The sequence below is a fragment of the Lepisosteus platostomus genome, chromosome 24 (assembly GCF_059453375.1).
Source record: "Lepisosteus platostomus isolate fLepPlt1 chromosome 24, fLepPlt1.hap1, whole genome shotgun sequence".
Lineage (NCBI taxonomy): Eukaryota > Metazoa > Chordata > Actinopteri > Semionotiformes > Lepisosteidae > Lepisosteus > Lepisosteus platostomus.
In genome coordinates this window covers 6,181,024-6,196,109 of record NC_142634.1, presented here as the reverse complement: position 1 = coordinate 6,196,109, position 15,086 = coordinate 6,181,024, and the positions used below count along the sequence as shown (strand labels likewise).

Genomic DNA, 15,086 nt, shown 5'->3' with positions numbered 1-15,086 from the left:
GCGCCACCTACTGGTCCACCGCCAGCTCTTGCAGCAGCAACCCGTTGTTTTTTTTTTGTGGTGGTGTCCTGTGTAGGTTAGGAACTAATTAGGGCCAGCCTTATATAGCTTCTGAGATTGTAACACTCCTCCTGGTACTCCGGAGGCCAGTTTCCTGGACCGTGTTGTGGACGCAGAGGTTCAGTAAAAATGTACTTGACCACTGCTCTGTCCCTCTGCTGTTGAAAGCCTTTTGGCTCTCATTCATGAAGATGAATATGTTGCTATTAGGAGCTGTCTGTGTTCCCAAAAGTTGTGTGGTTGATTTCTACATTAGCCCAGTACAACTGTTAAGGTGGTAAGTATTGTTTCTGGTCACCCCGAGTGTAATCACCATTCAATACAACCTCCCATCTGTACAGTTAAAAGCTGACAGAGCAATTATGGCTGCCTGGGAAACAAAAGGAAATTATTGGCTGTTGTGTAAAATTCATTACTTTCACTGTACTGAGCGAGTGCATTTTGTTTCTTTTTAAATTAAACATATACACAGTGTACCGAAAGCATTATCAAAAAAGTGATCAGCAAGGAAAAAAATCAATTAATTTCAACAGGAAAAACTTTTTTTTTCCCTTAAAGCTTGTGTTTGTTTAGAACTCTGTAGGCTGTGGCTGTAAAAAGGAGAGCACAGCAGGGAGCCAGAAAGGTGCTGTTCAATCTTTATTACCGCTTGCAGTTGTTTTGATCTTAATCTAACAATGAATGGTGGTGTTGTGCTCTTGTGTTGGGGGCATTATTGGAAATGGGGTTATTTGTTTCTGCAGCGCTTGTGGGGTGTGTTTGAGCGACAGGGCTGGGATTGATCGGCCGTAACTGGTCGCCCTGTCGGCAAACCTCAGCTTCCTCGTCCTGTTAGGGACTGCAGATCTCGAGGGCACGTGGCTAATTTGTTCTCCACAGCCCTGAGGTCTTTGGCCTTTTTCTTGCTGGAAAGGCTCTTGAAAAGCTGCACCGAGGAGGCAGAGATGTCAAGTTGTTGGGCTTGATGCGCTGTGCAATAAAAACCTCCAGGACCTCTGTACCCAGGCTTATCGTCAGCTGCGCCCTTGAAGGCCCTGTAGCACGTGATGGCTCTGGCACGTCCTTGCCCGGGTCAGGCTGGCCACACGTGGCAGGCGGGCTCGGCTCTCTGAGTGTCGGCGGAGCTCACCGTGCCTTCTGTCCCCCCTCAGGGTCTGAGCTGCTGTACCAACCCGAGGTGGTGAGGCTGTACCTCTCCCTGCTCACGGAGAGCCAGAACTACAACACCCTGGAGGCTGCGGCCGGGGCCCTGCAGAATCTGAGCGCAGGCCAGTGGACTGTGAGTGGCGGGGAGCCGTGGGGCTCAGGAGGGAGGCGGGGGGCTGCTCTTGGCTAATAGTCTGGGCCACACTTGCCAGCATCCACCATCACCCTGATTTTCTACCTGCTCTTCATCCTGGAAATATTAAGCAGCCTGTGATCCCTGAATCCTTCCGAATACATGTTTAATACATGTTTCTAATGCAATTTTCAATGTTTTTTATATTAAATGTGTATTTGTGTTTTCAAGCGTGATAAGTGGTGTAGGTTTTCAGTGCTGCGTTAAGAAAGCCTGATAAATTTGGTACCGGATACAGTTAATTTACATGGTTGACAATTCCTTAATCCAAAACCTTCCTTCTAATATGAGAATGACTTTTTCCACAGGGGGCTGTGCTGCTGAGGCAGTTACCATAATTACACTTCCTAAGCTGAAACTAATCTAAATTCTCAAGCTCACACGTGAAATTTGGGTTGGTAATGCATCAAACCTTTGATTCAGGGTGAAGCAGCTAATGTATCTTTGGTCCTTAGGAGGATTTATGAATTTTGCAAATGCCTTTGTTTCCCCGGGTGCCGAAAGGGGACTCTTTTGAAAACCAGCTGCTGCCACCCGGTGGAGGATGGTGCACATTGCAGTGGTTGAATTCTCAGGGGCACCTGCTGTTCTGGGCTTGCTTTCATGTGCAAGTGAAATGTTTCTAACCAACAAACAATCAAAATCCTTTAATGGTGTTTAATTGAGACAAGCTACGTTCTTTACCTTGGTGAGTTCCAATATGAATGCTCTTAATTAAAACGGTGGAACAAAGCAGGCTTTTTAAGGATAAATTGTTCTATATCAGAATGCATATGGCTTCAACACTGTATGAGGTTTTTTCACTCTTCTGTTCTTTTGCCCCGCTGTTGTGTCCTGGCTCTGCAGTGGTCCACGTACATCCGAGCCACAGTGCGGAAGGAGAAAGGGCTGCCCATCTTGGTGGAGTTATTACGGTCCGACTCGGACAAGGTGGTCCGTGCTGTGGCCATCGCTCTCCGAAACCTGTCCATTGACCGGCGCAACAAAGATCTGATCGGTACGGCAAGGCCCCGCCGCCTGAAGCCACTTGTTTCAAACCTAGCCCCATTTAGCCCGAGCACAGGAAGGCATAGCTCCCATCTTTGGGAGGGGCAAAAAGTAATTCCAGGAATGATTACCATTGGATCTGCGTCCAGGCCTTGAGAAATGGCATGGACACTGACCTTGCAGAAAATCAGAGATGGAATCACAGATTTAGCCATGACTGAAAAAGGTTTGAGGTTTTGCAAGAGTCAGTTCGGAATGAGTCGGGAATCCCAGAGTCCTCCAGTCTGGTTCCGAATTGTCCGCGCCCTGGCTGACGTCCAGTTCCGTGTTGCTCTGTATTGGCATGCAGGGAGCTATGCGATGCGGGACCTGGTCAGTAATTTGCCTAGCGGCCAGCAGAGACCTGCAAAGAACCTGGAGGAGGACACCGTAGTGGCCATTCTCAACACCATCCATGAGATTGTGACCGACAGCTCAGAGAATGCCCGCTCTCTCATCCAGGCCCAGGCCATAGAGAAGCTGGTCGCCATCAACAGGACAAGGTAAAGCTCCCAAAAAAACTATAACAGATAATCAGCCTAGTGGAACATAATCAGACCTTAACAGGCATGTTGTAGTTGTATATTAGACATAAGCTCAGGCTGCTACACCATGATCTATGGCATCAGATAAAAGATTAATCTGCTTTTTTTTGCAAATAATTTTCACCTATGATACATAAATCTCCTGGAAAGACGAGTGTGAAGGAACCAATTTTTGTGTTGTTCTCTTTTTCAGTTCATGGCACATGATTTCAATTAAATATGTGACTAGACCTTAAAGTATGTGACATCAAGGACTGTTGAAGCAAGTCGACTTTAGATACTTAAGTTTGTTCAGAAGTTCCTCTGTTAGCCAAGATTTAATCAAATTGCTTCTGCGCTTTCATTTAATATGCTGTTTTAAATATGTACAGCTCTTTCAAATAATTAAAATATTGTTTGCATGACAGAATCTATGACATGGTTTTTCTTGGTTTGTTTTTAATCCCGAGAAAGTAATGAACTTTGTCTGTTTTCCAAAGAAAAATTCAATTAACAGAAGGAAAACGGTTGAGAGACAGGATTAAAAACTGCTCCTGGTGGAAGAATTTTTAATTTGCAGTTAAAAGTTGATTGTTGCTCAGGTCTTCGGGTCTACATGGAGTACTAATTTTGTTTTCTTTTAAAAAAAAACAGTCAGTCTCCACGGGAGACAAAAGCCGCTTCGCATGTCCTCCAGACCGTATGGAGCTACAAGGAGCTGAGGAACACGCTGAGCAAGGATGGCTGGAATAAAATTCACTTCCAGGTACTGATCAGCACACTGTTTACACAGACTCACTGTTCCGTGTGGCCTCGTCTAGTATATTGTGTCCAATTTTGGTCTAGAAAAGATCTTTCCGCTCTGGAATCAGTTTTAAGAAGAGCAACCAGATACAGTCTGGGACTCAGGTGGACAGGTGGAAGGAACAGAAAATATTGCTGTTTGATACAGTGGTTCAACAAACTCCAAACAGGGTGACAAAATAACCACAAATGTTTCTCTCACATTGAAGAAGCATCTCGCAATATGATCTGCTTTATTTACAAAGACAATGTACGTAGTGGGGGAGTCCCCATATACTGATGCATGATCTTGGATTTTGTCCCCACATACTGATGCATGATCTTGGATTTTATCCCCACTTGGATGACTATTGCACGCCGGCTCCCACACACACACACAGATGAGGGAGTCACGCTTCTTGTGCTGTCCATCAGAGAGGTTCACAAAGCTAAGGAATCACTGGGTGCTTGGTGGTTTCCATAGGGAAAGGGTTTAACCTGCTACTGCGAGTCTGAAGTCTCCTATCTCCCTGTAGCCAACAGCTGCGGCTCTGCCCAAAGGATCCAAGACCGGAAAACCAGGATACGATGACACCACTCTCCCGCTCATGGAGAAGAACCAAGGTCAGTAACTCCCTCACTGGAACAAGCATCCAGTTCCTCCATCGACGGTACCAGGTTCGGTATTCAGGCTGCCAGCACCCAGCTGGCTAGGAAATCGCAGGGGGAGCTGCTGTACAGCCTTCCATTATCTCCCTCTGACCTCCATAGCGCAGAGCCAAGGTTCTCCAAAGCTGTGTCTGTAGTTCACATCCCTGGAGCTGAGACACCGAAAGACCTTGAATGGCGAAACAGTTGAGTGTAATTATTGAACTACTGTTTCAAGGTTTGTAAAAAAAAAACAGATAGCCATGCCAAGGCCTTTGTCTTCTTCTGTCTTGAAGTAAAGGAAACAGGGCTCTTTTGTAACCTACCTACTGTAGACTGCAGACAGCAAGCAAAGCCTCTTGTAGGTCAGGCTGGAAAGGGTGAATAGAGCTGGCACAAATCTGATGCCAAGAAATTAAGCCAATTTATCACTCTAGAAAAGTTGTGCTCTAAGGCAAGCGCACATTTTTAATGTGGATTCTAAAGGAACAATATGTGGACAAATCAGGTTCTCCCAGATCAGAGATTCTGTTTCTCTGGTCAGAGTTAACCACAAAAAATATTACTGCTGTGTTGTCTGTCTTCAGCTGGTATTATCCCAACAGGCACCACTGTCACGTTATTGCCTTCTCTGTGAAATGTACGCCTCTGTGGTGATAAGAGAGCTGTCTTCCTGTGACGCTGAAAGCTGGGGTCAGGGACTCGGGTTATCCTCTCGGACTTCACAGAGGGGGAGCAGCCCACTAGCCGAACATCTTATTGACAGGGGGTCCCGAGAATGACAGCAGAGCAGAGGGGAGGGGGTGGTCTCGTTCCCTCTCGTGCTCTCTGATGGGACGCTGGGCATCAAGACCCCCTGCTCCTGTCGGGCGACTCCTTTATGTTACTCCGTTTTGAGACCAAAATAAAGATGCGCATGATGGAATGAGAAATCGATTCAAGCGTGAAAAAGGGCAAATCTGGTAAATGGGTCATCTAACAAAACCTCAAGTGTCGCGTGTGGCAGTCAATTGAAAACAGCGTGTAAATACTTTACAGGCAACAAGAAATCTGCCACTGGTGATATGATACCTATGGATGAACTCGGGCCAGGTAAGACCAAATGTGCATGACTTGAAAACTGTCAGTTTAAATTAAGGAGTGATAAATTCCCAGATCGTTCTCAAATGCTTAGATTTCAACCGTTTTAAAACCATGCAGCACTCAAGAATGAGTCTTGTGTATCAAAGCGATCTTAAGCAGAAAATAAATGCTCCCCAAATTCCTTCTTGATTTTGTTTTGCTTGTTTAAAGTGATGTTATTTGTCATACAAGAGAAAGCAAATGATTACACAGCGCTGTGCGATATTCTTTTGGAATCCCCATTGATGCTGTCAGCAAGACATCTCTCTTAAAAACGATGTTTTGTGGGTTGAAAGCCTAGATTTTTAATGATAATGTCATTTTATACAAATAGTCAGACTTCTTAAATAGCATTCCCTGGTGGAATTAGTTATAAGTTCGTTCTTTCACAGAGGTATCTGTAAGCCCAGCTTTAAGATACATAACACCTGTTGGAAATGTAGATCTGTACAAACAGCTGCTGCTGTCTGCCATAGCAGCTTTCTGCTTTTTTGGTGTGGATTTTTTCTTGAGGTTGAAACGGAGTCTTGTCCAGAGTGCCTTTGCGGTGGGCCTCTGTGCATTTCCCCTGGGTCCTCCATCTCATTCCTCAGTCAACGGGAGCTGTCAGAAAAGCTGACACTAATTGGAATGTGGTTCATTAGCCTGAGCCCAGAGACGTGGGAAGGACATTCTGAATGGTGACGGTTTGTTCTAGCCTGAATTCCACCTGACCGGGAAGGGGGGGGGCAGGCAGACTTAGTGTTCATCCAGTGGACCCCTCACAGCTTCATCTGCTTGGGGAGCCTCAATAAAGTGGGGTGCTGTAGAGCAGGAAGTGGTATATATGTGGTACCCTAATCCCATAAGACTATAGCTGGCAAGTTAAAGATTTTGCTATATTCAGTTATACAGAGAAAAAAAAGATGTAGAAAGATGAGAAACATTTTATTGGTTCTGTTCTGTAAATCCTTTCATAACTGCAGTTATGAAGCATCAGTTATACTTAAGCCTTATTCATACACCCCATGGTTTTGGGGAAAGGGGTTCTGGAAGTGCTAAGGCTTTTTAAATATTTTTAAATATTCATATCATGTTATTTTGAGATAATATCTTCCCCCCCCCCCCCTCACAATAAGTCATTTATTGAAAATGTTCTTTTGAAGTGGCACGTGTACAGCCACAGGTCTCTTGGTATTATTATTATGGGCTGTTTTTCCTCCTCTCCAGATGGGTATTCCACTATCGATCAGCGGGATAAAGAAAGCAAGTACAGGAAAGGCGACAGCTCGGGTGACTTGACAGAACGAGAACCTTTAAAGGTAACCAGAAGGGCGGACTGCGAGAGCCATTTTCATCTCCTTAAAAACGTCCATTATGCAGCTGAGGGATCCTCTTTTATCAATCGGAGAATGGCAGCAGAATTCGCTGGAGGATTGAAAAATATTTTTTTCAACATTTTTTTTAGAGTTACATGACATTACTCTTCCCTTGGTTTTCATTTGAAATATAAAGAATGTTATAACCCTCAGTGTGTTTAAGTTAGGGGTTTTACATTGGAGGCTGACGTCCCTTTAAGACCTCGTGTCTAGCAAAACAGGCCTCACAGGGAGACCCAATGTATTCCTGAGGTTGTTAAAACGACATTTTCAGGAGCATTAAACAAACACACAAAGAGGATGCTTCAACACACCGAGTTCCAGCTTGGGGCATTTTCAGATACAAACACATAACTCACAGACGAAGTAAATTTACCCGGAGGTCGGAAAATCGAAAGGTTTCTTTTCCCCTTGCTTTTGTTCAAGCTCTCCAAAAAAACGCGAAGCCCATTTTCTGTTGATTTCAGTCTCCCAGCGATAATGTGCTCGAGCCAGCCCTGCTGATCAAGAAAGCTGGCTACACTGTCCACACCCATATGGGTTTGAGGGCCTGAGCTGCTGGCGAGCTAGACTGATGAAGATTAAAACAAGTAGATGTAGTAATGACTACCCTCAACTAGTTAAATCCTGCAGTCTGCAGACCCTTGCAACACCCTGGCATTGCAGAGCAATTTACCTCCTGCAGATATAAAGCATAAGTTAATTGTGTATAAGCTTTGCAGTTTTAAAGTCATTAATCACTGAGTGATTAGGAGTCCCCCACCCCCCTTTTCTTCTCAACTTCCCAATATAAATGGCCTCTCGTCTTTGAAGATGGCCTGCGTGCATATCAGCTGTTAACAGCCTAGCATATAAATGCTGTTCTTAATTACGTACAGTCCCAGCTGGGAAGGATATCTCAGGTGTTTTATCGGTGATGAATAAATTACGCGTGCCTGAGATTATGGGGTTTGAATTAAGTTGAGATGAAAGGCCATGGAAATGGATGCCTTCATTTAGAGTAATAGCTAAGGCAAGGTATATAACATTAACAATCTTTGTGTTTTACTAAATCAGAATAAACCCTTTCTTAGCTCTGTCCACAGCAGCCCTAGCAATATATCCTGCATTACAGGTCCTAAGACAGACCTGATTTTCTCTAGTTTTCCTCCCTTTTCCACCACTGACAAGTGGCCTGGCAATGTCCAATATAGCAGAGCACCAGAGACTATGGACAGGTACTGACATGCCAGGCTGGCATTTTGTGTTAATATGTGCCCAAGCAATGGCTACTGCACTGTACTTCCTTCTTATCCTAAACTTGCTGCCCCATTATTTCACTGCTCAGTTTTATGGGAGTAGCCAGACTGCATTCAGGCTTCTAGAGTGGTGCAAAACTTGCATCCTAAGGCCACGATTAGCTTCATTTTAGAAGCCTAAATACCGTAGTGCTATGCCAGTTTAAAGCCTTTGAGCATAGCTCTAGATATACTGTATATTCATGTCTGTACACCACTGGCCTGACAGCGGTGGAGAAGGAATCAGGTCAGCCAGTCTGACCAGAAGAGGGCAGTAGAGTACCTTCAGCCCCCCTGAAACACGCTGGCAGTGGCACAAGAGCCAGTGAGATGCTAAGCCTGCTTGCACCTGAGACCGCATCCCAGACACATTGCGTTGTGTTTAAGGAAATGTTCAGTTCGAACTGCCTTTTTTGCATGCTGTTTTTCAGCTTTAAAATGTGTGGACTAACACTGGCTTACACTTCTCTTAATGTTTTTTTTGTCCTTGTTCTTTTAACCCACGTTTTTGCTGTTAACCCTTTCCCTGTTGCTGCAGAATGACACAAATAGGAAAAACTTTATCAGGAGTAACAGGCCCTCAGTGAATCTGGTGGATGCTTGTGACGTTAAACCTCAGCCTGTTGACTCGTGGGTCTAATTGCATGCATGGTAGGTTTTCCTCAGTCTTCTGAGAAGAAGAGGTTTTTTTTCCCTAGCTCCTGTTCATTTATGCTCTTACTGTGTGCTTTACACGCTGACTAACCCAGAGCTGTGAGCTTTAAGAAAACAACCACGTTAGTCTGTGGCCATTAACCTTGATTCCAGGTCTTTTGTGGAGTTTTCAATAGAGAATAGAAGTTGCTCTATGTAATTTTGATTAAAGCACAACTTGAACCCTGCATGCATAAAGTGCATTAATGCAGGGTTGGTTTTTAAATTAAATACTATTTTTAAAGATCAAATCCTCTGTAATAATATGTCAAATTATTACATTACATTACATTATTACAAATTATTTTTTTTCCCCGAATCTTTGTCCATCAGTCACCTGCATTGCTATGATTTCCTGCACTGTAATTTACTTTTTCAAACACTTGGCTTTTGATTCTGATCCCATCAGCTTATTTTCCCGAAGTGTGATGAGTCCTATTTTCAGACACTTTACAAAAAGGAAATCTGCAATTGTGCCAGCCCTGCAGGCAAAAACCAAAAATAAGAGAACCACTGCTTAGTATGAACAAATTAAGCTCACAGTCAATAAGCAATGCCTGGTGATGCATGCCAGCATTGCTTTTGGAGAGCAGGACGTTTTCTGTGGCTGTAGCTAACTGCTCGGGTTAAACAGTGTTCACTTCCCAGCTCCTGATTCGCAAGGGGCAGAAGAGGAACAGAGCTGCCTTAAACAAGCTCTGGGTCTTTCAGCTGTGCCCAGCAACAGGCTGGGCCAGGATGAAAGCCTGCCAATCGCCAAAGTGCATCCAAATTGTTCAGCACTGAACGTTTGTCAGCCATTTCTGTGCTTTTCCTTCACTCCTACATGTCACGCTGTATCCCATTGTCACTGCAGATTTCAGCATCTAAGTGTCAGATCTTCATGACTCATTGCAAAAGCTCTGTAATCAGATAGAATGCTTTTACCAGGGCAGCAGTTGAGCAAGATCTTAGAAGTAATCAAGCAACCTAGTTTTTTTTTTAATGCTGGAAAGTGGGTAAGTAATGCAGAAGGCTTCACTTGTTAAAGGAGAGCTAATGTCAGTGTGCTATCATGACCTTAGTATTGCCCTTTCTCATACAATCCATCAGCACCCAATATGCTTTTTCATTCTGTGGGGATTGGTGTCTATGAGTGGACTTTTTGACAGATTTCAAAAAGCTGTTTTTCATGTGTGGCTGTTTGTCACTCTAATGAAAGCATGCAACAGTTTTAAGATCCTTTACAGAAAGTTTTGTCTTCATGTCCTATTGTCCTGAATTGAAAAGATGAATTTTGTCAATGACAGTAAATGTTGGCCTCTGTTTTTTTGAAACAGTCGCAGAGCAACAATTTTTGTGTTCAATAAAGTGGTACACTACTGTGTATCAGTTTAAGACTTGTCAGTGATATAAGAGCCTCAGTTCTTTGAAAAGATTGTGGTTCTGACAGATTAAGCTTTCATAACAAGAGATGTCCTCTGTTACAAATATCCTTTTTTTTGTTTCAGGCTTAAAATAAAAAAAACATCTCAATTAGAAGAGGATCTCATGTTTCACCACTGCCATTAGACTTGGAGGTCATTTTATTGTTGACGTGTCAGCAGACCTTTTAAAAAAACGAACTTTTATCGTCCAACAGACAAGTTTTCACAGAAATTTAAAACAAGATAACTACTACCACTCATATCAACATTCCCACTGGACATAGCACCCTTGGCCCTGGAACAAGCTCTTGTGTGGATGGATTCAGCAGGTATCCAGGAGGAGGCTGGAGCAAAGCAAGACAATGAAAGTGTGGTGTTGGGCAGAGGAAGACATTTCGGGCAGCCGATAAAAGCAAACACGTTGAACCAACTTATTTTTTAACGCAGCCTGGTGTAGTCTCAAATGGAACACACAGTTTATTAGCACTTTTGTTTCGCAACTGTAAAAAACATAGCTTCTATTTTTAAATTTGAGTTCAACTTCTGTTTTCTTTTTCCTGAGGCTTTCTTTTTTTTTCCCTTTCTGTTTTTTTATTACCTTTTCAGGACTGAGGTGGGGAGCAGAGTGTTGGTTTTTGACGGATTAACGAGGGGGAAGATTTATTTATTTGTGGTTTGAGTTTGGGGACTAGAAAGTGTGCAGGGGTGGTGGAAAATGTTTTGGGTAAATGCTTCTGCTGTTTTCATGTGCCAGCTTTGTAAACGTGCTTGGTTTTTATTCCCAAAGAGGTCTGCTCTGGCCATGAGCAAAATCAAGGAAGGGTCTACTGACACCTAATGAACCAGGAAGTCCAAATCTGAGAGACCACCATGATGTTTTAGCGTTATTTCTGAAGACTTGGCATGTGTAGTTCTGCACATCCCAATGAAATGGAGCAAACGAAAAAGAATCACACATTACAGATGATTAAAAGTTTCCTGAAACTTGTTCGGCCATTACTTCTGAGAAGATCTGCAGTAACCTTGCTGCATGAAAAAAAAAAGGCATATTGGGGATTGTCAAAATCCTGGTTGTTCACTGGTATTGCACATCTCTTAAGAAATCACTTTTGGGTTTTGTATAAGAACTTCAGAAGGAAAAAGAAGTCCGTTTTGTGTGTGAGTGGTGAGCATTACTGGGGAGTGGGACTGGCGAGAAAAGTGAGTTTGGGAGAGAGAAACGAATTCCCGCTCTCAGATTCAGAACTTACCTTTTAAAGCATTTTATATTTTTTGTTGGTTTTATAGATGTACATTAAGATTACAAAGAAGACATCAGACAGACTTCTAATTGGTCTTTATACATTGTGATCTGTGTATCCATACCGGAATGTTTGGGAAGCACATACAGTGGATGTTTTTGTATGATATAATCAGTCACTTTAGCTAACAGTATGTAACTAGCCTATGGAACCATGCTGATCACGGATTTATATTTTGTATTGCCACAAGTAAAAATAATGACAGTTTTCTTTTTAAAGAAGAAGAAAACATTTGAATTGATAACCTGATTGCCAAAATCGTTCAGGGTGGGGAGGGGGGAACCAGCAAAACTCTAATGGCTGAGAAGACGTGATGTGTGCAGCAGGGATAGACAGACTAGAGATGTCAATATTATTGAATCGTCTCATCTCACTGCCATAATGCCGAGTTGCTCCAGAATGTTTGACGTCTGTGTTAATTAAAATGTGCTCTGGTTTGCTAATGCATCTTTTTAAGTCTTTAAAGCAAGCATGAAAAAAAAATTGTAAGATATCAAATGTTCTTCTGACTGTCAGTTCTCAAGTTGTTAAGGCCTTTGGAATTGACCAGAAAAGAGGCAAGGCAGTTATCGCCGATTTCAAAGCGAACCTTACATTCGTTTGTAACAGACGTGCTGGCTTTTATTCCGATTCGGAGACTTTGACAATGGTTTCCACTAGACCTGTGCTATTTTAAAGTCCAAGTCAAATGGGAAAAGATCTGTTTTCTTCAGCAATGGAATGTTGTCATTCTCCTTTTATCCGAGTGGGCAGTCTCATGTGTGGGCCGTGATGGATCAGTGCTGTAGAAGACGGCAGCAGAGCAGAGACATTCAGGACTGTCTGATTCCTGCGTCTTTATGGAGGCTGGCATGTACCTGCATCGAAGTATTATTTTCTATGTGATGTGACTTTCTAAAGCTTGTATTTTTACAATATGTTTACAAAAGCTTATATTACTACGATAACAATACTAATGTTAATTTGAAGAAAAAAAAAGAGAAAATAGTCCATGTTAAAGTATTTATACTGTGTGCTTTCATGAAATTTCCATCTCTGTCTATCCCTGGCTGCTACTATACACTACCAAAGGGCCTGTATTCATTTTATATACCTATGTAAAAGGCCAGGGGGTTATTGCTAAATATATTTTAACCTGTACTGATACAAATCTTGCTGTGAGATAAGCTACAGCAGGAAGAAGACTAAGCAAGGCCTACCTGTATAGATATCACTGATCAAAACCCTTTCAATAACGTTACTGTACTACTTAGTAGCAAATGTGTTTGTAACTATCATGTGCCTTAAAATTTTCATGGTAGATTATTGAAAGAAAACCGAAACTTAACAATGTGTTTTATATACTATTACTCTTTTCTCTCTCTCTCTCGGCGTTATCAGTGTAGTCTAGACTGGTGGTGGGTTTTTGCCTTGTATTACATTGTATTATAAACCTGAAAAAAAAAACCTGATAAAATGTTAAAATGCTTTGATTTCATAGAGGAATAAGTTGGTTATGCTTTCGTAGGATCAGAAATGCCACAGTAACAGAATGTATTATGTTAATTTCACTAATAGCCTGTGGCAAGTATCCAGCTTGTTAAAATAAGGAAAACGAAGAGGTTTGTAGTATATGAATTTGGTGTGTTTCCAATAAACCATGCCTGGAAAGAATTCCCTGACCACCTCTTCCTTGTCTATTATTCTTTTGCACTACATAGCACATTGCATGCCTGTTTCACAAACCTGGCCATTGAAGGTCAGGGTTTAGTGATGAGTTGTGGTGACCTGGCGGGATAAAGAAACAGCCATTGATTTCCCAATTTTAGATTTTGCTATGTTCCACCTGTTGCAAAACAAGAAGAAAAATACATGACCGCAAAAAGGGTGAAGGTTCTGTGATGGTGCCTTCTAATAGCTCCATTCGTCATCAGTATATTTTCCATTTATTACACCGAATGTCTTGAAAAAGCCCTGTACAATCCAGTTCCTATACACCTCCTAAATCCCCAGCCAGCATAAACCCCACCGCAGTCAAAATTACTTAAGAGAATGAGTGTAAAAACTATTGCCTTTCTAGACACCCTGGAGATCTGGACTTAGATTATTTTGGAGTTACAAATTCTTTTTTTGATTGGAGGAACAGAGTCTTGAGCCGAGGAGATTATAGGGGAGCCAATATAAGCAACATCTCGAAAGGTGTTGAGGAAGCCAGCTCAATGGATTACTTTAGCCTTGGCAGTAAAACAGGGACACAAGGCCACCACAGGAAGAGAATGGGGGAGAGGCACGTTTTACACACAGGGCAGTGGGTGTTTGAAACAAGCTGTCTGGCTTTATTCCTGAAGCCCATTTTCTAGCAACTTCCAATAAAAAGCTGGATGTGGTTACCTATTCACTAAACTGTGCGTCACCAACATTTGCAGTTTTTTTCATCTTTGCCATTACTTTATCCACTTCATATTAATGGACAGAATTGGCTACACTGTAACACACAGTAGGGGTATACTGTTGATTTAAAGAGACTTTAAATCTGATGGACCCTGCAGTTGTGAAACTACAATGCTCTTAACACTTTTTTTAGTCTGATATTCAGCACAGATTAGGCAAGTGACAGAAAACACTTGTCTTTGTGAAACAAAGGACCTTGTTGCATGTTGTACAACAAGTACAGTACCTTCACATAGCAATTAGCTACACGCACTTGCAGAAAACTAGACTTCCAGATAACATAATCATTGGTGACCTAAAATGGCTTTAATTAGTAATTTTTTGGCTGATGTCTTTATCCAAAGTTAATTTCATTTGGACTCATTTATACAGGTGGGTATTATACTGGAGCAATGGGAGTAAAGTAGCTTATTCAACGGTACAACTGCAGTGTCCCACCAGAGGTTTGAAGTTTTCCCCTTCTGTGTCCAATTTAAACTTCCTCTTCACTGCAGTGACCCTTAACATTTTCACAGGTTACCTCCTTTACCACAGAACAAACCCATACTTTTTCTGAGTTGACTGAAGTCAAACTTAATACCACCTGTTCTCAGGCCATCCATCCAATTTTCTAACTGACACTTTCAGTTCAGGATCGCGGGAGAGCAGGTTACACCCTGGACAGAACACAATGCAGGGTGGATCCACAGACTCAAACATGCACACACACACACACCTGGGCCAATTGTCCCAGAAGATAATTAACCTACAACATGTGTTTGGACCGTGCGTGTTTGGGTCTGTGTGTCTACCCTGTGATGGACTGGTGTGTGCCTGTTGCTTGCCGGGATAGGCTCCAGCACCCCTGCGATTCTGAATTGGATGAAGTGGTAGAAAATGTGAATTGATGTACATCAAATCCTGACTCCACTGTCTGTAGAAGGTGGATGTGCACTGAAATGACTCTGAATACTTTGAATGCAGAACAGAAACGTCTCTGATATAAAGGGACTCGTTAGAAGGACATTTTCATGTGTGCGATTTTCAATAAATCATTTTCAATAATCATTATATTACATTATTACCATGTTATATAATTTCAAAATACTAATGTAAGAAAGAACTAAAACGTAAACACAA

At 42.4% G+C, this 15,086-nt stretch overlaps 1 protein-coding gene across 22 annotated transcripts in view; it reads left to right on the top strand.

Moving 5' to 3' along the window:
• arvcfb (ARVCF delta catenin family member b) overlaps window positions 1–13,190 on the top strand; it is a 158,575-nt gene extending 145,385 nt beyond the window's left edge. For 13 of the 22 annotated variants that reach the window (XM_088618389.1, XM_088618385.1, XM_088618387.1 and 10 more), the window contains 9 exons: window positions 1,212–1,339; window positions 2,246–2,396; window positions 2,736–2,928; window positions 3,604–3,715; window positions 4,269–4,356; window positions 5,419–5,472; window positions 6,712–6,803; window positions 8,676–8,788; window positions 10,321–13,190. In XM_088618389.1, the coding sequence (XP_088474515.1) occupies window positions 1,212–1,339; window positions 2,246–2,396; window positions 2,736–2,928; window positions 3,604–3,715; window positions 4,269–4,356; window positions 5,419–5,472; window positions 6,712–6,803; window positions 8,676–8,777 (920 nt within the window). In that variant the 3' untranslated portion in view covers window positions 8,778–8,788; window positions 10,321–13,190. Of the gene's footprint in view, window positions 1–1,211; window positions 1,340–2,245; window positions 2,397–2,735; window positions 2,929–3,603; window positions 3,716–4,268; window positions 4,357–5,418; window positions 5,473–6,711; window positions 6,804–8,675; window positions 8,793–10,320 lie in introns of all 22 variants that reach the window. The other 9 variants (XM_088618405.1, XM_088618390.1, XM_088618397.1 and 6 more) reach the window with 4 other exon arrangements.
• The last annotated feature ends 1,896 nt before the right edge of the window (window positions 13,191–15,086 follow it).